The following is a 26101-nucleotide window of genomic DNA, read 5'->3' on the forward strand; positions in this document are numbered from 1 at the left end:
TGGACCTAAGTATTATTATCACCCAAATGGCACTATTGGGTATTTTCTTAATAGATTCTTTTAAAATGCTTTTTTATGGTTGTGGACCTGTTTTAGACCAATAGTTCTTTTTTTTTTTTTTTTTTTTTTTACTATACTTTAAGTTCTAGACCAATAGTTCTTAAGAAGAGGAGGAGATTTTTGTCCCTCAGGGACATTTGGCTAAATCTAGAGACATTTTTTATCTTCACGACTGGGTGGGGAGTGCGGAATGGGTACTGCTACTGGCATCTGGTGGGTAGAGGCCAGGGATACTGCTTAACATTCTACAATGCACAGGAGAGATCCCTACAACAAAGAAATATCCTCGCGAAAGTTTCAGTAGTGCTAAGTTTGAGTAATTCTGCTCTTCACCATCATGTTTCCTTCTCTTGGAGCCTGGTACCAGCCAAAGACCTCAGGATCTAACCTGAGACCAACCTAAGTGTTCTATGTGGCAGCCTGGTGTACTGAAGAGTGCCTAAGGTTTGCAAGCTGGCTAGCTGTGGCTCCCCATCTCGCTAGCTTAAGCTAGTTATTTAAAACCTTAGAGATGCCTTTCTTTAAATTAAAAAAAAAAAAAATCTGCACTATATGAATCATACCTACCTCATAAGGTTGCAGTGAACACTGAGTCAAGTACATATATACATATTCAGTACAATTTCATTCCTTTATTATTTCTAGCCTACCCATCTCTCCCCCCTCCCATTCCCGCCTTTTCCCCCTCCCGGTACTGCATCTCCCACCCCAAGTCTCAGGTTCTCTTTTAAAATGCTTTAATTCCTTTGGTGGCAAAAATCAGGCTTGGGCTAGGAAGTGAGTCACCACTCAGCAGCGAAAGGAGCTTGTTTTTCTTTCTCTGAATGCATTTCTTAGTAATTTCAGACTGATCCTTTAGCCACTTGTTGGTTGAATCCTCTCTTAATGTTTAAGACACACTGAGAAAGAGCTGTGGCACCAAGACGTTTTCCGATTGTTAGGAATGAGAGTGTTTTAAATACCGAAAATAACCAGAGGGCAGAGAGCTCTGAAATCCTATGTTACATAAGCAGATGCTGGAAGACCCAGGCTGGTTCTGAGGTTCCTCTCTCCACAAACAAGTCCACGCGGATCCTCCCCGTTGCTGGATTTACTTTAATGCTGCCGAAGTCTCAAGAGGGGCCTCTGGATGCTCGGAGGACAGGGAGCGCAGGAACTTTCTTGTCAAATAAGCCTTGCCTGGAGGGACAGGGATGGGGCGGTTTTCACCTGCGGGCGGTGGGACGGGGCTGCGGGCTGGGGCTGCCTGGTTCCAGGCTGTGTCAGTGCCTCCGGCTCCGGGTCTGGGTCCAAGCCTGCACTTTGGCTCTGCTGCTCGGACGCCCCGCTTCCCCTCCCTTGCCTCGCTTAGAAACCCTTCAGTTCTCCCGGACCGCTATGTAGCTTTTCAAATTCCCCAATTCCCAGAAAACACCTTCAAAAGTCACAATCACCCACAACTCCCTCTGCCAAAAAATGTCATGCAAAAATGGAAAATACTCCAATTCCCCTTTCCTTCCAGACTCTCTCGCGCTCTCTCTCTTTCTCTCTGTCTCTCTGCTATTCATTTTCTCCCCCACCTTTCCCCATATGTGGTCTAGATCCCTTTCTCTATTTCTCGTTCCCTCTCTTTTTTCCCTTCTCCCTCTCTCCCTTTTCCACTCCTTCCTCCGTCGTGACCGCGCCCCCCCTCCCCCGCCCCGTCGTCTCTCCTCCGCCTCGCGGGCTCCCGTCTCTGCCCTCTCCTCCCCTCCCCAGAGAAGAGTGTCCAGCTCCTCCAGAGGCTGCCCGCCCGCCGCTCCTTCCCTGCCCACCTACTATGAGGAGCAGCTCCTCCCACCTGCCCATAAAAGCCAAGTGCATGTTACCAGCAGCGGATCACAGCCCTTCCCCGATCCTCTCCGTGGGAGCCCGCGAGCCTCTCTCCCTGATCTTACGTGCTCAAGGTAAGATAGCACTTCTGCAGGCAGCTGACCTACCAGGGGTTGCTGTGGGGGAATAAGACACCGTCCCAACGCGTTTGCTGTTTGGTTAGAGCTGATTCTTACGGATGCGCGATCCGCTGCTCCTTTAACTAGCAACTGGTTTGAAAACAAACTTCTGTTTGAATGGTAAAATAAAAGCTCCTTTAGGGAAGAAACAGCAGCATAAATATTGCGAAAACCTTTCTCTTTTTAAATCACTTTTTCTCCTGTTGCTGACTGTTGCTGAGGTTAAAATGTATCTGTTTGGGGTGTTATACTGACGTTTTTCATTGTACATATTTCACACATCAGTGGGGGCAAGGAAAACGTTGTCCCATTGTCAAAAATGTACTTTGAAAGAACACAGTTAACTTCCTAAAAATAGCACAGTCAAAAGGTCTGCTAACAATTTTGTGATGTTTTCCAAACCCCCAAGACAGCTTCTGTGAGTCCTTTAAAAAATATCTTTCCAGGTTTTAGCGCTTGGAAAAAGTGATGTGAACGGGTGCCCTTTGCACGGGGACAGTATAAGTAATCAGGTGGCTGGTAGATAGGAAAGAACAAATCCAAATTTACAAACCAGGGTAGAATGTGCTCTCTCACCAGGCTATCTTTTCACGACATCCTAAAATGAGAATTGTGATGGAACTAAGAAAGTGTATAAAAGAACTTCATGAATTTCTGTACACACACCTAAACACAAAGCGTTTCAATATGTTTCACAGTAAGAGAATAATACAGGCCAGATTATACAATACTTCTGTGCACACCAGATGGTTGTAAAAAAAAGATCAGCTAGAAAGGCTTTGGAAGTTTTAATCCTTCTTTCCACCCTTTTTCCCCTCATTTAGTAAATTAAAACCTACCTGATTGGCATCCAATTATCAGTGTTTAAACTACCCTCTTTAAAATAAAATGATCTCTTCTTATTCCTAAGGTAGAATAAATGTGCACCTGTGAAAGGAAAAACATACTCCACAGCCACTTCTGTAAAACCAGACACTTGGTCCATGAAGTTTGCCATCAAATTCTGTGGGTTGTGTGGGATGAAACGCTCTCATGTGGGAGAAAAAACCTCTTCAAATGTTTCCTCTGGGGAATTGCACAAGCCCACTTAGAGAAGACAAACCAAAACTGCCAGTCGGGAAACCAAACCACTCTTTTAGCCCTTAAGGTTCTTAAAGTAAGAAAAGAAATGTTTCACTTCTTTATTTTTTGTTTGTTTGTTTATATTATCTCATGTGGAAAGAAAAACTCATCGAAGCTGTATAAAATTCTCCCCTATTAACAAAACAAGACTCATCAGAAATTTAACTTAAGTCTTCCAAACTGTTTCTCCTTAGCTTTTGCATATCAAAAGTAATAAAAATATTTAAAAGATCTGTTCAAGATGGAGAGGATTCAGTGCTGTTATTCAAATACAAGAGTTATATGTAAAGTTTCAGTCATGTTAAATTTTTCTTCATTGGAAAAAAATATTGCAAGAAGTGCAGTTTCCTTTAAGCAAATGATATAAAATTACTATTGGCCAAGATAGTATGTGGCCTGAGCATATTAACATACCTTTCATCTCATGCCACAATGCAGACTGCTTGGTTTATATCTGATGTACATAGGTAATCAACCATGACAAGAGTACAGGTATGGGACAAGGCCAAACCAAGTATGTGGCACATTCAAGTTAATTCTTCTTTTATGGTAGTGCCTGACTCACATCCATTATCACAAGGATGAAAATACGCTGCTTCATTCACCCCATCCCCTTGAGGGAAGTCATCTTTCCTTGGGGTGGAGGGGGAAATGCTCCCAGTTTAAATGAGCTTCCAGTTATTCCTAAGTTTGGGGATAAAAGTATTCTCCAAGGGTTTGCTTCTGCTTTTTCTGGCAATTAATGCACTGGACCAGTTATGAACCTTTTAGCAGTAACTGCCTTCCCTATGTCCCATCAAGTTCAAGCCCCTAAATAACTGAGTGAGATCATCTTAGTTTGCTCATGATCTAACGTTCCCAGGGGCAAAGCTATCCTTTCTCCATAGGGTACATACCAAGCAAGATGATACTGCTCTTCTTAAGCTTTTAGAAAAATCAGTGTTGAAGTTTCATGTAGTCGCCCGCAATCTCCCCTTCTGCATAGGATGTGGATACTTCACGTGAGTCTCCTCTTTTTGCCATTATGTAGCTGCCTCTTGATCAAGTCCGTGACTATACCCAAACAATGCATTGCAGCGGGCTTGGGAGTACTTCTCAATGTTTCTCAGAAAAGACAAGATGAGAAACTGCCCCTTTCACTAGAGACACAAGAAGGGCGCTCTACTGATTTTGAGGGCTTGCTGTTCCTACAGAAACGTGCATTTTAGATGTTCTGCTAATGTCAAAATTATAAAATGATATCCTTTCCATGATCAGAAAACATATGCCACTTTATTCCTATTTGTGAAACAAAAATCAAGGAGAAGGGATTGGGGTGAAAAGGGACTTGAAAGAGAAGCTGGAGGAATCACAGAACTGCCCTAGGAGAAAAGCAAGATTAGGAGCTCTGTTACGAAATGTAACTTCCCCCAACCCTCATTTACCTGAACATGAGGGGATGGGGAAGAGTAAAAATCCATGTCTGCTCTTGTCTTTTTATTTGTTTGTTGTTTTTTAATCAATGAAAGTATAAGATCCGTCTTTACTCTGCCCCTCTCCTTAGCCCTCCTTCTTTAACAGAAAAGAACAGCTTGGTTCTAATGATGAAAATGATTTCAGGTTTGCCCCATATTTAAAAACCCACAGTAATGTGTGAGTCATAATTCTAAAAGCTATACTATGAGTAAAAAAAAAATCCTTAAAACATGTTTTTAACTAATGGATAGGTCATGTCTACAAAACCAACCCTAAGTCTCCTGAAAAGCGTAATGTTGAGTGCTTATTTGCAAGCTAAAAGTTAGAAACAGCAATTTACTCCTTATCCATGGTTACTCACTTTGGTATGGAAACTTGCAGAGAGATTGAGACACACTGTATTTCCTAAAACCTCTGGTCCTCCAAGTAACCCTCTGGGAGCTAGGTGTTTCTGCTTTGACCTGCTTCTCTTCAACCAGACCCCCTATAAACATACATGTACGTAAGTTAAAGAAGGTACAGATCTTGAAACTTGAGTGTATTCTTGTGAATGGTGCACTATTCTAACTATTGAGTGAAAAGAAAACCAAAAGGAGAGGAGAGGAGAATTAAGGGGAGAATGAATGCCCTTAGGAATTTAGAGAATCTTTCTTTTTAGCATTGTGTGAAAAGGATCTCTCAATCCCTAAAGCGTCTAGGAATACACATTTTTTTTTAAAGAACCTGTTCATAAGTTGTCACAAAATGCTAAGAATATAATGAAGAAGATCTTCCAGTGACCTGGCAGACATTAACAGCAGGTTACACCCCACAGTACTAAATTATAGCTCTACTAAACTCCCCCTTTCTAGAGAGATAAGGAGTGAGAAGTACGAGCATGAACCACATTTCAACACCAACAGAGAAAAGCTGCTAATCAGAGATCCCTCTATCACTTCAGTGTGTTTGTTGTTTGAGGAAGAAGGTTCTTCATAGTTTTTCCTCAAGCAGATTTGCAGGAATGGGGTTAAAGGGAGTCACACAAGGTTAGAATGTCTGTAAGCCTGGAGCCCTGTGTACTCAAATCCATGAAGCCATTGAAATTGCATCAGATCAAACTGAAGTGAATTAAAACAAAAAGTGTTCACCAAAACTGACCATAATCAATTAAAATCAAAATAATGAATTCTAACTTCTCAATGTAGGATAAGAGCAAAAGCAACAACTTTAGCTGACTATGTAAAATATGAACACACACCTGACAATTCATCTTCAGTGTCCTGTATTTATTTGATGCTCACTTTCATTGTCCCTCCTGGACAACAAAAACTGACCCTTCTCGCCTTCAGCAAATCTTTCAGGATATGCAGATGCAGTCATATGTGACATCTCCTTTGTTCTTTCACTGGAAGAAATCTCTTTTTAATTCTCATAGAACAAGTTTCTAAAGAACCACTCATACTTGTGGTTTCTCTCATTATCAAAAAATTTCCTCATACTTCTCTTAAATAGGATATAAATTTCCACCCCATCAAATGTAAAAGTTTCACATTTTTCTAAACTTTAATTCACATACCTAGAAGAAAGTAATTTAAAATTGCTACTTGCCTCCAACAGAGTATCTGAGATGAGGTTTCAAGATAAGCCGTTTTACTTATCCAGTAACTATTACAACTACTTGGAAATTAAAAAAACAAACCTTAGAGAATCACAAAAGGTAAATACTGGAAAAGACCTTGGAGCTAATTGTAACTAAACGTTAATTTTACAGGTGCAAAAAATCAGAAAGGTTAATGTCTTTCCCGAGGCCACCCAGATGAGCATAGCACACCCAAGGCTGGAGTTCATACAGCCAAAGTCTCCAACCCGTGCTTAATCTTGAATAATTACAATGTGGCTCCTCGTATAATGTGAATCTAAAGTGTCTTTGACTATGCTGAGCATTCTGTAGGCACTTAACCTACAGGGCTCTCAGAAACCATAGCTTGGTAGAGGTTTGGACTACAGCTATACCTCTACTACCGAATGTCTAGGACACATTGATATAAATTCTTGTAAAGAGTGAAGTAAATGGTCATCACCATCACATGGATGGTATGTTTTTAACCAGCCCAGGATATGGTACATAGTAGCTGCTCAGTAAATCTGTGTTGAGTGGGTGAGTGAATGGGGAAAAAAGCTAAGTATAAAATATCCATTTTCATAAACTCCTTTCTTACTTGTAGAAAATATAGTCTATAAAACTACTTTCTACAAAGTAAGGGATTTACAAGTAAATTTTACTTTGTAGAAAACAGAGTCTATACAGACATATAGTGACTCAGGTCTCAAATGTATTGAGTTTAAGATTCTCCCTTGCTTTGGGAAATATAGGAGAGTTCATTTTAACCTTAGCAATGGCTAAGCTATTTTCCTGTCTGCAGTGTTCTCACTAGTTCTTCCCACACTTACTTGAGTTCTAGAAACTGTATTATTTTTTACAGGAGGCTTAAGATCTAGTTCCAATATTCATTTGAGGAACAAATGTATTAGAATGTGATGATTTACAGCGTAATTCTCTTCTTCCACCCAGCAGCCAATGTGTTGCCAATTTAACCATTTTGTACCTTACTCAGCCTTTAATGAGAGAAAGAGCAAAATACCCATAATGGATAATCAGGAAAAATATTAAGAGACACATCAGTCAGAATGTGTAGGTATGAGATTTGTTGTAACAGAGGGGAGAGGTGATCAAGGAACCAAGAGTATAGAGACAGAACAGTGAAGCTAAGAGAGTTGATTCCTCTGAAACAGAAGAGGGAGAATCTCCAAGAGTTTTGAAGTGCTATAAGAGATTTTCATAGAATTGTCTAAAACCAGACCCTCTCAAATGCTTGAGAGATGACCTTCTGTTTGAATCAGGGTTCTTTAAATACAACACTAATTGAAGCCTGGATCACACAGGTGTGAAAGCTTTATAAGTACTACATCTATTAAAACTTCTTATCCTTTGATGGGACCTCAAGTGGAAAAAGAACCTCATTTCACCTCCTTTTAGACTTGACTCTGACCCAGGATAATAACTTCATGGAAGTCAAGTCATTGAAACATTCTCTGCTAAAATAACAATACAATTATTGGTAACACATAAAGTCACTCCACCATAGAAAGTGATGAAGGCAGGAAAGAATATTCTTGTATTGTTTCTGTAAACAATTTACCCTGAATAAGCGGACAGATGTTAGCCCAGATGCTTCTTCACTTATCCTCTGAAGCATGCCTGACAATTGTTTCCATATCTCCGAAAGAGTGTGTTTCTAAAATTGATTTATTATATGTTAAATTTAACACAGTCTATGGCTAAGCATGATTGTGAAAACATTCTTTTAAGTAAGTCTTTTTTGAAGACTGTCTCTCTTAAGCTTCCAATTGATGTGTTTACACCACGGGATATTTAGGCGTTGGATCATTTGATGTGCTGAGACTGAAGACAATTAATCACTTCACGTGCTACTTTTCCAACTCTAACTAAACAGGCCTGGGTGTGGGTGTCAGCTGTCAACCTCTCTAGGAAATAACATGCATCTAGCCTATTGGGGAGCTTCTCTAGTCCCCTCTGTTAGCTAGATAAACCAGCTGCTTTTTGGAAGTCTGGGCCAATGGCCTCCATAATTGAGGCTGCATGTTCTAAGGCAATTATAGCTAGTTTATGGCAGCAGAGGGGTTAAGTTGCAGCTGCCATCAGTTCCGTAGGAGGATTTCAAATATTACCAGCTGACTAAAGAGCACTGCGATGGGGCAGGTGGGAGGCATTTTCAAGCAATCATCCCATTGAGGATCTTCCTCCAACTAGCATGCTGTCTACACTCTGACGATAAGCCTAAACTTCATTCATAAATTCAGTGATGATTGTACATTATTGTATTTCTTTGAAGATCCACTTAGCGATTGCCCAGCCTTAAAGTCCAGAAGTCATGGTGTTGATCAGTGCTCTCAATCCAAACAAGCGGCTTCTTGTTAAATGGCAGACGTTAAGATTAAAGCCAAAAAGTACATGAAGGGAGGCACTAGGGGGAGCTAAGAATTTGTGAGTTAGGTAGCCAAGATTGTTGAGGTTGGAAGAATGAGGAAAGAAAGGGGATCTGCGGCGAAAATATGCTATCGGATCCACAGTTCCTAGTTTAAGGGCATGTCTAGTCCCTTTTCCAGCCTCCAGCTAATTACAATCCCCAGCTGCCCAAATGGAGAGGGAGGTTGTTCACCAGTAGAGGGAGCCAGGGGCTGGGTGTCTCAATAGAAACAGATCTGTTCCCAGAAGGGGCCTTTAGATTTAAATTTTTCAGATCGAAGACAGAGCAAAGTGTCCTTTACAACCAATGGCTAAAATGTATACCATAGTAATACATCACATTGTTAGTTTTCTTTAAAAAAAAAATTCCTAATTTAAGCCTCTAAGAATAAATCACCCACATTTCTGGCATTAGCAATGCGTGAAATGTCCAGGCTTGTGGAAGTTTATTTGAAAGAAAACTAAAACAATCTTAGAAAATGTTCTTTCCAAGGCTACCACCAGCCAAGACTGAATCTAAATGCTCAGTTCAGTAATAAACAAAGCCTGGCAGCTGGGGGTCAGTGAGAGACAAGCGCAAAGTCTGAGGAAGCCTGCGGTGACTAGACCCTCCCTGTCAGCAGAGTAATGGGAAGGGAGCTGGGAGAAAAAAGACAGAAATGGGCCAAACAGGCTTCTCAAACCCAGATGGCCCAGAACCTGCTCCCCTAAATCTGGGTCTCTCCAGGGAGCAGCCAGGGTCTTGCCTAGACTGAAGTGAATACCTTTCTGTTGAACATTTCCATTGCACAGCTGTGTGGGGATAGCTTGTTAAGACTTGAGATACTTGCATAATTCAGAACTCTTTGGGGGATAGAGATCAATTAGGACCATAAAAAAAAAAAATCCTTGGCACACCAGAGGAGAGCTGCCTGCTTAGTAAAAATTATGACATTCACAGCAAAACAGCAATCCTCTAAGATCATTTTTTGTGTCCATAGAGATGAAGCTATGGAGTTGGTGTGCATGTGACTTGCAAATCACCAGAAAATCTTCAGTGTTTTAATTTCAAAAACACCTTGACTGTCTCTGGGGTAAGGAGCATATCACTGATCATCTCTGTGCCTTTATTTATTTATCTTAAGCAGAACAATTTTTAAATAACTACCTTCTTTGCCACTTAGAGACATGTGAGGTCTTGTCAAGTATTTTTTAGAAAGATACTAATTAAGCATGCATTTTATGGTTATTTGTTTAGTATGGTAAATGGATTATACTTACAATACCTAGGAAGGGCTCAAAGTATTTATACAAAATCAGTTAAAATGGGATAAAATGTCAAATAGCCAGATAACCTTCCAAGATATAGCAAGAGTATTTTTGTTTCTTAGAATACAGAGGTCAATCCCACGTATCTCAAAAGGCCAAACAAAATCAAGGGTAAGTGGAAAGTAAAACAACAAATAATAATTAGAAAATGGCTTAAAGAGTCTTAAAAGGCCTATATTCTTACCAATCTAAATTTTGAGACCAGCCAAAGGGGAATTTCTCAGATACAATACAGGGTTTCTGATCTAAAAACTCTATTTTAACTGGAGAAAGATAATTGTTTAATAATGACTTTTGTATAAAATCTCTACATCCCTTGCTTCAACATTTTCCAAAGTGCATTTCAAAACACGACTACCTGGGATTGATCGATGTTTATACCAAAAAAGGTTCTGTGGTCAAATAAGTTTTAGAAACACTCAATGAAACAATATTAAGCATTTTTATTCACTGCGTGACTTCAGAGAAATTTTTATATGCTATATATTTTTTCATCCTCCAAAGACATTACAATCAAGTGTTCCTTAAACATTTGACGAGAGATCTACCCTGCCTGAGCGCATCTCCTGCGATTGATATTCTACGGAACAGCTTAAGAATAGTTTAAGAATCACTTCCCGCAGTATTATTTCAAGATCACTCGGAACATGGTATTTTCAGTCTTGCTAGTTGTTAAGTAACACATACTGAATGTCACTATAAGATATGTAGAGAGGGCCGGGCGCGGTGGCTCAAGCCTGTAATCCCAGCACTTTGGGAGGCCGAGACAGGCGGATCACGAGGTCAGGAGATCGAGACCATTCTGGCTAACACGGTGAAACCCCGTCGCTACTAAAAAATACAAAAAACTAGCCAGGCGAGGTGGCGGGCGCCTGTAGTCCCAGCTACTCGGGAGGCTGAGGCAGGAGAATGGCGTGAACCCGGGAGGCGAAGCTTGCAGTGAGCTGAGATCCGGCCACTGCACTCCAGCCTGGGCAACAGAGCGAGACTCCGTCTCAAAAAAAAAAAAAAAAAAAGATATGTAGAGAGATTTCTAAAACCCAGGTGAAAAAGGAACAAAAGAAGTAGATAACATGCCTTTGTTCTATGGCTCAATTCTTTATTACAATAATAGCAGGGATGTCAGAATTATTCAAGTCTGTCTCTCTCTCACTCTCTCTCTCTTTCTCTTTCTCTCTCTCTCTCTCTCATATCTTCAACCTCCACTTCTACCCAAAAAATCTTTAGAACACTGGATAAATTGAAGTTGTCTCTTCGTTCCCGGTGGCCAAGAATGAGCAATAAGTTCAATAAACGAGGAGCCTAGATAATTCTTTGAACTAGCTCATCAGTCTCTGAGCTGTTAATTCCCTGCTTTATCTTTACTATCATTAACTAACCAAGATCATTGGCCAAATATTTTCTTTGAGCATTTGTTTTCTCACCATCAGTAGGGAGCTAATTTCTGTAGGAGGAACACACTGATATTCTGGTGTAATTTACTGCATGAGGAATTATTTAGTTTATCTGTGACACTCAGACCTCCCACTCCATACAATTTACTATTTCTCTTAGGACATTAATCTGGGAATTATCTTTCCACTTCACAAAGTTAGTGCCTGGAGGTCAGTATTCCATAAGTGTGACAGTTGAGCACCCTCTCCTTTAAGAAAATAAGTAGCTCATAGTCATCTAAAGGAGAAGGAAGAAATTCAAACACATCATTAGTGGTTATAATAAAAAAAGCTATTTGTTATTTAACAGGACCAGACATTGTGCTAGTCCCATTATCTATACTCCCCATGTCAACCCTACAAGGAGGGTATTATTATTCCCAATTTAACAATGAGAAAAACTAAGCTTCCACTCGTTAAGCAACTTGCCTAGGGCCACACAGCTAGGAAGAGGCAGAGCAGGTACTTCCATCCAGGTCACATGCCCAAGTCCATGGTCTTCCTGCCCGCCTGTGCTGCCTCTCATGATGTCTTGTCCTATCATAATAGGAAAAAAATAAAAATAAACTTCCTATGACAACGCCTCTGACTCATAAAGAAAGTGAGAAATTCTAGTGGCTCTGTTCCTAGACACTTCTTACTGGCTCTCTTTCTTGTTTTAATACAGTGATTTTAATTTCTTTTTCTTTTTTGTATTTTTTTCCTAAAAGCATGCTGTCATTTCAGAGCCAAAAAAGTAAGGACTGTGTAATTAGAAAAGCAAAAAACAAACAAACAAACAAAAGAAAACAAAAAACATCATTTCTCCCTGGGGTAATTTTTAAGGGCTAAAAGTTAGTCCATAAACTCTCCCCAAATGAAGACAAGTTGCTTGGCAAAAATCCGGTAAAAAGAATGACAGTCTAGCATGTCATTCTTAAGGCAATAGAAGTTTCCATGAATCTATGAGAAACACTAGAGCAAAGGCACCTCCACACATTAAATGAACTTGTATCTAGCTCCCCAGATTATTCTCTTTGGCATGACTTTTACCATAAACCATAGCCAGATGATGACAGTAAAGATGACTTAAATGTTTCCCCCAAGCCATGAGAGTCACCTAGGAAAATGTCTATGTTGTCTACACCTGCTGCTTAGCCTGCCTGAAAGTATATATAGAAATAAAAATACCTCTGTCACGGGGTGGAGGGAGAGGGGGAGGGATAGCATTGGGAGATATACCTAAGGTAAACAACGAGTTAATGGGTGCAGCACACCAACATGACATATGTATATATATGTAACAAACCCGCACATTGTGCACATGTACCCTGGAACTTAAAGTATAATAAAAAATTGTTTTAAAAAAGGGAGAAAAAAAAAGAAACAAATATACCTCAAGCCCTTCCTTTATCCTGTGCCAAAGACAAAAATGGAAACAAAGCCTAGCTTTTTCCCCACGCTCACAGTCTGCTGTGCTTTTTGGCTTTTGTTCTTGCTCTTCCCTCTCCGCTTGTAGTAGTTCTCACTTAATCTACTAGATTAATTTATACTCCTCTTCCAAGAGTCAGATTAAGTAAGTATCTTCCCCTCTGTGAGATCATGCCTGAAACCAGCCTGACCCAAGCTGCCTTGTGGATCTCTGACAGACTCCCTAGAACTCTGCACAAGCCCTGCCACAGTTGTCTCAATTCTATAATGGCATGGGTTTACTTTGTGTATCCTTCTCCATAGAGACTGTGAGCTCCCTGCAGAAAGATTTGTGTCTTATTTACCTCTGCACCCTCAGGGCTTGGCACATAATAAGGGCTTAATAAATGTGAAAAGAAAAGAAACAAAATAGGGATGGGGGAATAAAATGAGATGATGGTGAATAAAGAAGATTTTAATTGTGCTACTGTCTGTCCCCATAAATTGTTCTAAGAAGGGACAATTTGGCCTAAGTTCATTCTTGAAGCCTTGACATAATTGGGGTATATCCAGATATGGTAGAAACTCCTTTCCATTCTGAAATATTCCTTGATGAAAATGAACATCTTAGAAAGAATAAAAGTTCTGAATAAAATTTAGAATATCCTGATTTCTTTAGGACTTCATGAAATGACCAACACTACCCCAGTCTTCCCTGTGGTTTTCTGAGAGAACCAAGAACTGAGCTTCCACATTTCACATCTCCCTTTCCTCCCCATCCCATAGCATAAATATGTGCTCTCTCTTGCTCACTCTCTCTCTCTCTGTCTCTCTCACACACACACACACATACACAGTGTTACTGGACTTTGACTCAACTCTGCAGCTAACCATGTGGCATAAGATGAATGCCTAATGGTATTCTAATGTTAATATTGGTGCTCCATATACCAGGTTACACAAAGAAAAATTATTTTCCATGTGACCATTGTCCCAGGATTGTTAGTACCCTGCTCAAAAGGATTTAATGGCATTATGAAATGTAGAACAAACACTTCAGCTTGACAGTCGAGTCTCACAACCTATCTCACTCCAAAGCTTCTTTTCACCTTCACCTCTCTGAAGTCTATAAACAGGAATTCAACCTGATGGGCTACTACTCCCCCAAACATTCCTTTTTCCTTTCTTTACTGAAAATGTCCCCCATTCTCCTTTCAACCTGTCAGAAGAACCATAATTTCAAGATCCTATTAAAGCCTTCGTCAATATTGTAACAAGCATTGATCCTTCCCTATTCTCGACTAGCAAGCAGTTACTCTAAATGTCAGTAATATGTCACCTATACACTGTATTGAAATAGTCAGGGCTGTCCAATAGAACTTTCTGCAGTGATGAATCATTCTACTTTCTACAGCTGAGCTGTCCAATATGATAGCCACTAGCCACGTATGGCTACTAAGCACTTTATTTTTATTTTTATTTTTTTTTAGACAGTCTCACTCTATAGCCCAAGCTGGAATGCAGTGGCGTGATCTTGGCTCACTGTGACCTCCACCTCCCAGGTTCAAGCGATTCTCGTGCCTCAGCCTCCCGAGTAGCTGGGACTACAGGTGCGCACGCCACCACACCCAGCTTATTTTTGTATTTTAGTAGAGACAGGGTTTCACCATGTTGCCCAGGATGGTCTCAAACTCCTGAGCTCAGGCGATCTGCCCACCTCGGCCTCCCAAACTGCTAGGACTACTAAGCACTGTAAATGTGGCTGCAACAACTGAGGTAGTGAATTTTTTAAATTTTATTTTAATCTCTTTAAATTTAAAATTAAATAACCACATGTGGCTAATGGATACTGTATTGAACAACAAACTATTTATCTTTTTATGTGCTATGGTTTAGGTCCCTTGGTGAGCCTATAAACTACTGAAAAAATTGAATAAGATATGCTTTTTTCTATCCCCAGTGGATGCTATGACTGCAGTAGTGTTCATTAAATATCGTTTTCAATGCTTTGCCTCACTACATGGTCTTTTGCCAACTGCTATGTTATTTTAAAGAAGTCTTCATCCCTGTATCTGTAATTTTAATAATATTGTACAAATGGTGTTTGCCTCCCTTTTTTCCTTTATTTTAATGGCTTAAAATCCCTCAGAATGACACCCTATCAATGCCTGGATTCTTTATCACTATACAAACAAAACAGGATGAGGAATGGTTTAAACTGAACCTCTGAAAAAGTTCCATTATTCATTACCATCTCATTTCTTTTCCCTTGGGGAAAAAGCATGGTTTAAATACCTGCTGAGACATACAATTGCTTCAGTCTTCAATGTGACCATTTCCACAGAGACAGACTATCCCTGGGTATCTAAAACAAATTCAGCTCACAGAGTTTTGCTTTCCTTTCCTCCTGAAACCTCACCACCTTTTAAAGAAAAGTAGTTCTTCATCATAGATTTTCCCAGAACATTTTTGTCTCTATTTCTGTGTTCTGCAGTGGACAACCTGAAACACTATGAAGAAGGCTAAGCTCTCCGCCAGCAGGTCAGGGGAGGTAGCATGTCTTGGAATTTGACAATGATGTGCCCCTGGCACTTGCTGGCTTACCGACAGCCCTTCAGGAATCATCATGCCAACAGGCCAACCATGCAATAAAATCCTGTACCTGGCAAAGCCATGAGCAAAGTGATCAAACATTCTGGCTGCAGATTAGATTCTAAACTATTAATAAGCCTTCAGAAAATAAGCCAGAGTGAATCTCTAACAGCAATAGTTTACAGAGATGTTTAATGATTTCAGAGGTCGGCCACCCTACATGCTTTCCTTCTGACTCAGCACAGAGCAGGACAAGGGCAGGAGAGCCACTCCAGAAGCCAGGGCAATCAGCTGTATCTTTTCCATTCACAGCTAAGTTTATTTGGAATGACTGGAAAAACCTTCAATGAAAACTCTTTCTAAAATAATAAAAGACTTTATCCTGCTGTCATGAGCCAGACAACATCGAGAAATAATTATGGGTGTGTATTTTCCCCTGCCTCGTAAAATGTTTACAAATTGTATCATAAGAAAGCTCTAGAGTGAATGGTAAAGATAGCAATAACATTTAACTTGTAAATTTTTTATATCTAACCATAAAAGAATCACCATGTGTTTCAATCACATTTGAATACATATAAATAAAATTCTCATCTGCAGACATGAGCCAGTGACTAAAGGAAGAATCCATGACTCCTTTTCCACAGAAAAGTACACTGGAGATGTTTAAGCTTCTCGTATTTATGAAATAGAATTCATTGTCGCCACATCAGCAAAGGGGTGTTAGCAAGGATCTTAATTTGGGAACTTTGAAACATGAAAATAATCTATAAATAATGATGATAATAATAACCTTTGTGGAGAAACTTACAGTTTACAACATTTATTTTATGTACACTCCTTCATTTGAATTTTGTAGGGAGGGGTTTTATCTACAGTTTACACATAAGGCAGTAGAGGCTTAGAGAGATTAAGTCAATTTCTTTTTATCATTAATATAGTGAGTGTTGGGGCTGGAATATAAACGTGGATCATCCCATACCTGAAGTCCTCTTCTTTCTACTGATGTGGGCTGAATCTTAACAAAATCACATCCAGAAATGGTTTGGAGCATCCTGGTAGAAAAAAGAGAAAGTGCAGCAAAAGAAAGCAGACTGACCTGCAAGGTTTGCTTAGGGAAAAGTGATTGAGAATGTGCTTTTCAAGAAGAGAACCCAAACTCTCCTCAATAAGATAGCAGCTAACATATCTTGACGGGCTAGTCAGCAGGAATAGTTTTGTAGGTTATCTTCTCTATAGTTTACGATTTTAAAGGACACCCATTTTATACCTGTCTGTAAATTTTTAAATGATAGTTTTAAATCCCCCTTTTTATTTAATGCCCAAATGTGCATCATTTATGCGGACAAAATAAAATACCTTAAATTATCTATGGGAAGCTACTACCGTGTCCTGAATAAAAAGCACTGAAGTTAGCATAAGAAGCCCTGAGATAAAGTCTCACTTTTACCACTGAACAACGCAGCCATCCTGGGCAAGACAGTAAGTCTTGCCAAGTCTTTGCTTCTCTGCTCTAAAATAAACTTACATCTCAGGATTGATGTGAAAGTTAAATAAGATGACATATAAGAAAGTGTCTGCTACTCAGAAGGTGGTCAATAGAAGTTTATTTAATACTCATGAAAAGCAATTATTGAATGTTTACTTAAGCGCCAGCACAGCGGTCATTTAGGTAAGTAGCAGCTTCAAGTGTCATTGTCTACATGCTGCAAATAAGGACACGAAGGATCTCTGTGCCTTGTCGCTCATTTAATGAACTCTTTACTTTGCCAGAGTCCTGCTATGCATTGGTCATGGTGGCAGTGTAAACTATTTATGGGTTGATTTATATTTTTTGGTCTGTTTTTGTTTTGGTTTGGTTTGGGTGGGGGGTTGTTTTTTGTCTAATTATTTGTTTGCACTAAATGGCAAGAGTTCAATCTCCCCACCAGTTCCCCAAAAAGGAAATTTTCCTGGTTGCACAATGCCCGTCCAGTTCACGGGCACCTCTCTCCCTTCACCATGTCAATGCACAGTATATATAGAGTCCACGTGTGGGTTGTGTGTGTGTGTGTGTGTGGTGGGCAGCTGTGGCATCACCAGGAAAAATCTGGCTGTTCTGAATGTCTCCACTAAGATCTTACCTCATCCCATGAGTTTCTGGAGTTTTGTGGTGCTGTGCTCTACAACATTCTCCTTGAGGCTGCCAGCATCCCAGATGCATCCTGGCCCCTGCATTTTTATGCACCGATAAATCTCCTTAAGCCCTGTGCGTATTCCCTACAATATTTAATGTCAGTGTACCAGAGTCCTTGTATTAGTCAGGGTTCTCTACAGGGACAGAGCTAATAGGATAGATGTATTTATGAAAGGGAGTTTATTAAGGATTACTGGCTCACACAATCACAAAGTGAAGTCCCACAATAGGCTGTCTGCAAGCTGGGGAGCAAGGAAGCCAGTCCTAGTCGCGAAACCTCAAAAGTAGGAAGGCCGACAGTGCAGCCTTCAGTCTGTGGCCAAGGGCCTGAGAGCCCCTGGCAAACCACTGGTATAAGTCCAAGACTCCAAAAGCTGAAGAACTTGAAGTCCAATGTTTGAGGGCAGAAAGCATCCAGCACAGGAGAAAAATGAAGACCAGCAGACTCAACAAGTCTGCTCGTTCCACCTTCTTCTGCCTGCTTTATTCTAGCTGTGCTGGCAGTTGACTAGATGGTGCCCACCCAGATTGAGGGTGGGTCTGCCTTTCCCAGTCCAGTGACTCAAATGTTAATCTCCTTTGGCAACACCCTCACAGACACACCCAGGAACAATACTTTGCATCCTTCAATCCAATCAAGTTGGCACTCAATATTAACTATGACAATTCTACCTTACATGATTTCAATTTTTCCGTCAGAAATGTCCTGACTTTTTTACCCCTGTGTCTTAATTACCAAGAAATCTTTCAGTCCAGGTTATCTTAAGAAAATGGCTCTAAGAAGCCCAAAGTGGCTGGGAACATTGGCTCACACCTGTAATCCCAGTACTTTGGGAGATGAAGACAGGTAGATCACTTGAGCCCAGGAGTTTGAGACCAACCTGGGCAACATGGCAAAACTCCATCTCTACAAAATATACAAAAACTAGCCGGGTGTGGTGGCACATGCCTGTAGTCCCAGCCACTCAAGAGGCTGAGGTGGGAGGATCACTTGAGCCCGGGAGGTGGGGCCTGCAGTGAGCTGTAATTGTGCCACTGCACTCCAGCCTGGGCAACAGAGTAAGACCCTATCTCAAAAAAAAAAAGCATAATATGAGAATAAAGGAAATTACAAGCTATAGTGGAAGAGACTTTAGTTCATAAAAACAAAGGAAGAAGGACCATAAGAGGTCTTTTTTTAAGACTTTTCCTCTCAAGTTCTATTATCTGTTTTGTTTGGTTAGGACTTCCATATCAATCTTATTTATTCATTCAATAGTTATTGAGACCCACCACGTGCCAAGCCCTGTGCTAGATGCCATCAAGGACTGTTTCTACTGCACCCATAGGATGCAGTTGAAAGGCACAGAAACCGGTAAAAAGCCATTTGGAGAACAAATGCATGGGGAATGTGAAAACCCCTTTCTTTCTTTTACTATGGAAAAGAGGCCACTTTTTGTGCATTTCTCTGAGCCCTCCCTGGGGCAAGTGTCCTCTCACATCATACTTATCGCTACCCAGCAGAAGGCTGTCACTCAAGGACTGTCAAGGATAATTAATTCAAGACCCATCCCATCTACTAGGTGCCAAAAAGCTAGCAAGTCACCTACCTAATAGGTGTCTTTTGAGACATTCAACACACATAGATTTAAAATATACGAAACAGGAAACAGTCTTTATATGGTAGTCTTTCAACTAAAATGGTTATAAGATCTTAAATTTGTTGCCATCAAGGTACTATACAATGAATACTGGTGGTCCCAGGGATGAACCTGAAATACTGTGAGGTCCTGAGGCTCTGCAGCAGAGAGAGGCACTCGGCATTCAATTAATGCTCATTGGGTAAATAGTATCTGAATCACTGGAGAAAAACTAAATTATTGCAAGTTGAGTTTTAGAAGCAAAATATATTTAAAGTGATATTTCATGTATCTAAAATTCTAACTTTTGACAATTTCAACTTCATAGTACACAACTGAGGACAAAAAGTAAATCAAAAGTGCTCAAAGAATAAAAGACAATGGTCATTAAGGCCTCCCGGGTTTACGCCATTCTCCTGCCTCAGCCTCCGGAGTAGCTGGGACTACAGGCGCCTGCCACCTCGCCGGGCTAGTTTTTTGTATTTTTAGTAGAGACGGGGTTTCACCGTGTTAGCCAGGATGGTCTCGATCTCCTGACCTCGTGATCCACCCGTCTCGGCCTCCCAAAGTGCTGGGATTACAGGCTTGAGCCACCAAGCCTGGCCCCGGTTTGTATTCTTAAGCAGTCATGTGAAGTCTTCACTTTGAGCCTATTTACTTTTACTTCATGAATAATGTTAGCACACATAGTTCTTTGAGTTCTCAGAACATAACCGACTTGAAGCACCCACCTAGAAAAAGGAGAGGAGTTGCAACAAGTAAGTGCACTGACAGAAGGAAGAAAGAAAAGTATGGAGGCCTAACAAGAAAGTAAGAAAAAAAGAAGCTATACAAACACAAGAATTTAGAAAGCAAAATGGCATTCACTGTGGACACAAATAATTGTACGGTTTTAGGACATCTTTAAAAGAATCACTGAATCACAGCTAGCTATAAATTTGTTGACATATTTGGTAGCATCTTTTAAAATGAAAAACATTATGTATTTTAAGTATATATCAAAACAAGCATATTTCGATCCTTAAAAGTATAAAATATTGGGAAAATTTTAATTATCCAAACTGTCTCATTTCCTAAAGATTGTGGAAAGTTGACATTATTCTAATATGTATGTGTCTATGCAAACACATATGTATAAATACATATAAATTATATGAAATAGAATTCCTGTTAAGCTAGAAAATCTCACCTCCCTAACATACAGTAGAACAGATTATTAACTTTTTGGTTGTCAGCTTGACATGATCAAACTGGTTATCTAAAATCCCAAACCCTAAGTTTGTGCTTTCTTTTCATCGAATGCAACTAAGACCAGGGAAGTTACTTCACTGGTCAGTAACTCAATTTATCTATTTGTATAATGAGAAAAAAAAAAAAAAGCTTGCCTCACATAGGTCTGTTGGACTTTGTTCCTATTTCAAAACTTGAAACTGCTTAATATAAATCTCAATAATAGCTCAGTTTGGGGTTATTATTTTTTAAGCAAACACCCCTCAAGGAAAAGATGCAAAGGCAGTCAATCTTTCCCTGCTTTTCTTTCCTTACAATCTTTCTTTTCCAAAGAACACAATAAAGAAACAAAGAGCCAAACACACTGACTCACGTCTTTTTCTAATAGTGTTGTGGTCAATTTGCTCCTGCATAAAAAACTAGTAGTTAAGCTTTGAACTCCGGGTTTTGGAAGGCCAAGAGTGGAAAAATGTCTTTAGCAGAAAGAGCAGCACATTCCAAATCCGTCCAGTGTTACGCATTTGTGAGAAAAGTCCACTTGGGCCTGCCATCCCCATTGAAGTCCCTTTGTGTTGTCAGAACTCTCTTGACAAAGAAATGGCTGAACATTGCCTTTCAGTGGAATTTCGAGTTGGTTCTTCTGTATTTTTTTTTTTTTATCAGACCTTCCTCATTCAAACCTTAAGATGATTTCTCAGCTTGAACTTGCTTTTAGGACAAGTAGGAAAATGGTATAGCTTTGTACCTAAAAGACTGACTTCATCCTTTTATGAGAGGAAAAGACTTACATGCTTCAGAAAGCCAAAGACGTACTGAGAATCTTCACTAAGGCATTTCCTATAGTAAAATTGATGATCACATCGCAAGCTTGATCAGATGTCATGCCTTTTGTTTTCTTAGCTGTTGTCACAATCTAACATAGTCATGTGACTCTAATGTGCTAAGGGCTTTCATGGGTGTTAACTCATTTATTAGACCTAGCATGCACCTGACTTCTTAATTATTTTACAGTTGTTTCTTGTTTTGATTCTAATTTTTAAAGACACTGACAGTCTGAAAAATAATACTATTAGCACATTTCTAAATGGCTAGTATTATCTTTTAGCTGATAAGACTGAGTAGCTGGTATAGCCTGCATATCACCCAGTTGAAGAATTTATTTCAGTACTAAAATCTGATTACCTAAAATGCTCTCAGGAACGTCTCAAAAGCGTCTTTACTCTTTTCTCCTCAGGAGGATGAAACACGTTCAACTTAGTGCATCTTAACTTCAGGCCATTCTGTCTTTTGCGCCTTCCCTCCTGATACAGTGGAGGAGCTATTTCTCTTCATTCATTTTCCCTCACCTCTTCTCTAAGTGCCCCTCATCCCACACCTCCTACCTTCTGGAAACTTCACTCTTAATTGTTTGCACCATCTGCCACACATAGTGTTCTTTCTCAGTACACACCAGATTGTGACTCACCCCAGTTTAAAACCTTTCAGAGGGCCGGGGGAAGTGGCTCACACTTGTAATCCCAGCACTTTGGGAGGCCAAGGCGGGCAGATCACGAGGTCAGGAGTTCGAGACCAGCCTGACCAACATGGTGAAACCACGTCTCTACTAAAAATATAAAAATTAGATGGGTGTGATGGCGTGCTCCTGTAATCCCAGTTACTCAGGAGGCTGAGGCAGGAGAATCACTTGAACCCAGGAGGCAGAGGCTGCAGTGAGCCAAGATCGCACCACTGCACCCCAGAGCGAGACTCTGTCTCAAAAAAAAAAAAAAAAAAAAAACCACCTTTCAAAGATATTTCATAGCCTTCCACCAGAGTCCTGACATCATCTCAGGCCTTCATCATCTGGGCCTGCCCATCTTCTCAGTCCCATTCCTTGCCACACCATCTGCTGTCACCAGCCCCCCCTACCCAATAGTCACAGCTCTCTTTGAAATTGTCAGACCTCTTAATTTTTAGGGCTTTTATTTACATTGTTTTGTTCTCTCTACCCGGAACACCCTGCCTTCTCATCACCTCTTAACTCCCCAAGCATTCCCAGAAGGCTCATTTGACCTTCTGGCCTAGATAAAGTGGCCCTGCCCTGTGCTCTCACATTGCCAGCATCCCTCTGTGGCATCTAATACTATCACTGTTTCTGTTTAACTAACTATCTCCACGGCTAGCCTGTAAACCCAGTGACAGCCTGATTTGAGTCTGCCTTACCAAGCAGTGTGTCCCCAGCACAGAGCCTGAAACCAAGTGCAGGTACTCAGTACTGTTAATGAAAGGATGAAGGAAGGATAACAAATGATATTCAGAGAAACAGATATCAGAGACAAACTGGCAGATACAAAGGTCAACCAAAGGTCTAGGAAAAGCGAGTGGTCAAAAGTCTAATCAAAGTCAGAAAACAAGACGTCTTTAGCAACCAACAGTGCAAGGCAGGAAGAAAAGATCTAAAACAGGCCCTTGGGAATAATGGTAAACAAACTTGATAATCACAGCACTCAATCAGTCACTCATTCTCACTGTGGGCAGAGTTCCCCAGAGTGTTTTAAAGTGTGGTCTAAGGACTACCTGCATCATGATTCCACATCCCCACTAGCTCTGCTGAATCAGAGTCTCATGGGTTGAGGCCAGAAATCTGCATTTCAAGCCAGCATTCTAGGTGATTCTTATGCATCCTAAGGTCTTCAGGCTGGAACTGGAGACAAAAACAATAGCTGGTTGAATAGGTAGAACAGGACCAGAAAGCAGATACCTTTCCCTGATGGTGGTTAGCTCAGCACTGTGAGCCCCCAGTTGCTCCGCGTGCAGTATGTGACTCACGGATAAGGCCACACCCACCCTGATTCATCTATGATGAGCTACACCTAGCTGGCTCGTGGTTGGACCTTAGAAGTTAGAAGTTTCAACAAGGGTCGTGTGTCCGTGGAGGAGCGGTGTTTTCACGGCACATTAGTCACAACTCCCGCTTGACTTCTCACGGCTGCCTCCCCTTCCCTGTTTGGGGCATGGCCCAGTATAATCCATCTGTGCGTTCTCTCTGGGCAAATGCATCTTTAATCAGCAGTGAATAAATATTCCCTTGTCTAGGACCTGGATAAAGTGCTAATAATAACAACTATCACATCATTCTAAGGGAACACTCCTATGAGGAAAACAAAACTGTCCCCTTTAGCCCCACTGAGGCTGTGGTTTTAAAGCCCTAATTTTGTATGATTGTCAAAGAAAAATAAGTAGATGTGGCTGGCTCACAAAAGCATCTAGGAAGTTTGATGGGAGAAAAAGAGGTTTACCTGAAATTAGCATTCCTGGTTTTGATCTTGTGTTCCAAACAGTCTCTTTTTTTCTTCTGGGTTTGATACATATTTTTGTCCTTTATGATCATGTCCATAATCTGCCATGCTCACAATGAGTCCAGAATAAACACTTGATTTCTGTTTCTCTGCTATTATTTATACCTTGTGGTTATCCTTTACCTTCCTCCCAAGACTCTGTTCTATTGCTGGCCATCTGATGTCAGCGCACTGCACCTTAAATTTCCGATGAACCAGAATATATGTGATTTGGGCATGAAAAACAATACATATTGCTTTTCCCAGAGTAGTTGGAAATCAAACCTTTTAGGTGTAATTGAAAACATGTTTTTACAAGCAAATAGAGCCAATAAACTAGAAAAGCTGTGTGGAAGCACCAAGCCCAGTTTCTCTGGTTTTTAATAAACTACAGTAGAGAACCTTAGGAACAGGAAGACATTTACATTCCAACCCGGAATCACGCAGGACAAGTGAGTGTGGTGCGTCACAAGTGCTCTGTACAGAAAGTTCCGGCAGGGAAAGAAGAGGAAATTCCTAAGGGCGCTGTGGCTTTGCATAAGCTCTCCAAAGTCAGTGTAGGGACCTCGTATGCCTTTATACAGGTGGTATGATTGAAGGGGGAAGCATGCCTTTTTCTTCATCTGGTCCCAAGATCTCAAAGCATGATTATCTTCCTGTAACTGTTATTTTTAAAATATAACCATAAAAGAAATATCCTCCTGAGACAGGTCCTTTTCTCAATTGCAGTGACATAACTCTCACCTAATCAGTGGGACATCATCTCCCACCATCGTTGTTACATACTTGCAGTCAGCCTAGCCTTTCCAGCCCCTAAAACCGGAAGTCTGTGGTGGTGCAATGGGGCTGGCAATGGGTAGAAGGATTCTGGGCTGAGACTGAATCCTTGGCAGACACTGAATTGTTCTGGCATATGGGCTTCTCCTGTAATTTCTCTAGCTATGAATTGGGGTGGACTTATTTACTCATTTATAAAATGGCACCATTCATTAATCATTAAAGTAAATCACTTGAGGTATAAGAACTGATTAGAAAGCTTTTAATAGAAATAAAGTAAGAGCTTTTTACCCTAGGGCTGGGGGCAGAACTACTTTCTGAATTATAGGTTTTTACTTTATGTACATGTTAAACTCCAGGGAACATGATTTGGCCCAAATTTGTTTGATAGCTAACCATAATGTAACAGGCTTTTACTGTTTGAAAAACAGAGTGGCATGTATAAAAACATCATTTTCAATGCCTATGTCAATTTTTAAAATACACCTCATGCAGTGCTGGCAAGGGAATGGAGGTGGGGTAATGATCATATACTGTTGGTAAGAGACTAAATTGGTATGGCTCTTAGAGGGTGAATTAGTAATTCCACCCTAAGAAGCTATCCTTCTTACATGTAAGATAAATGTGCAAAGATGAATATGTATGTCTTAGGATATAAAAATAATGGTGTTCATCAAAGATACAATCCACACAGCAACAAGACAGACAATAGAATGGGAGAAAATCCTTACAAAACATATATTTGATAAAGAGTTAATATCCAGAATATTTTTTCAAAACTCCTACAACTCAACAACAATCACAAAAAGAAACACAATTCAAAATGAACAAAAGACTTAAATAGATTATTTCTCCAAAGAAGATATACAAATTGTCAAAAAGCACATGAAAAGATGTTCAACATCACTAATCATTAGGGAAAATGTAAATCAAAGCTGCCATGAGATGCTACCTCACACCAACTAGGATGACTAGTAGCAAAACAAAAAACAAAAACCAGAAAATGACAATTGTTAGTGAGGATGTGGAGAAATTGAAACCTTATGCACTGTTGATGAGAATATAAAACGGTACAGCTGCTATGAAAGACATTATGGCAGTTCCTTACAAAATTAAAAATAGAATTAGCATATTATCCATCAATTTCATTTCCAGTTATATGCTCCAAAGAATTGAAAGCAAGGTCTCCAAGAGATATTTTTACAATCCATGTTCATGGCAGGGTTATTCACAGTAGCCAAAAGGTAGAAGCAACCTAAATATCCACTGATAGATGAATGGATAAACAAAATATGGCATATATATATTCTATTAAATATTATTCAGCCAAAAAAAGGAAGACAATTCTAACACATGCTACAACACGGATGAACCTTGAGGACATTATGCTAAGTGAAATAGGCCAGTCACAAAATGGCAAATACTATATGATTCTATTTATATGAGATACCTAGAGTAGTCAAATTTACGGACAGAGAAAATAGAATGATGTGCCTGGGGATGGGGGAAGGAGGAAATGGGGAGTTATTTTTAAATGGGTATAGGGTTTTAATTTTGCAAGATGAAGAGTTCTGGAGCTCGGCTGCACAACTACATTAATGTATTTATCACCATTGAACTGTACAC

At 40.2% G+C, this 26101-nt stretch overlaps 1 protein-coding gene across 3 annotated transcripts in view; it reads left to right on the forward strand.

Annotated features, from left to right (window-relative positions):
• The first annotated feature begins 1801 nt into the window (after positions 1–1801).
• COL8A1 (collagen, type VIII, alpha 1) overlaps positions 1802–26101 on the forward strand; it is a 153838-nt gene continuing 129538 nt past the window's right edge. For 2 of the 3 annotated variants that reach the window (XM_011962498.1, XM_011962499.1), the window contains exon 1: positions 1802–1985. In XM_011962498.1, the coding sequence (XP_011817888.1) occupies positions 1859–1985 (127 nt within the window). In that variant the 5' untranslated portion in view covers positions 1802–1858. The remainder of the gene's footprint in view (positions 1986–26101) is intronic. The other variant, XM_011962500.1, reaches the window with a different exon arrangement.

This window comes from Colobus angolensis, unplaced genomic scaffold (assembly GCF_000951035.1).
Source record: "Colobus angolensis palliatus isolate OR3802 unplaced genomic scaffold, Cang.pa_1.0 Scaffold592, whole genome shotgun sequence".
Taxonomy (NCBI): Eukaryota; Metazoa; Chordata; class Mammalia; order Primates; family Cercopithecidae; genus Colobus; species Colobus angolensis.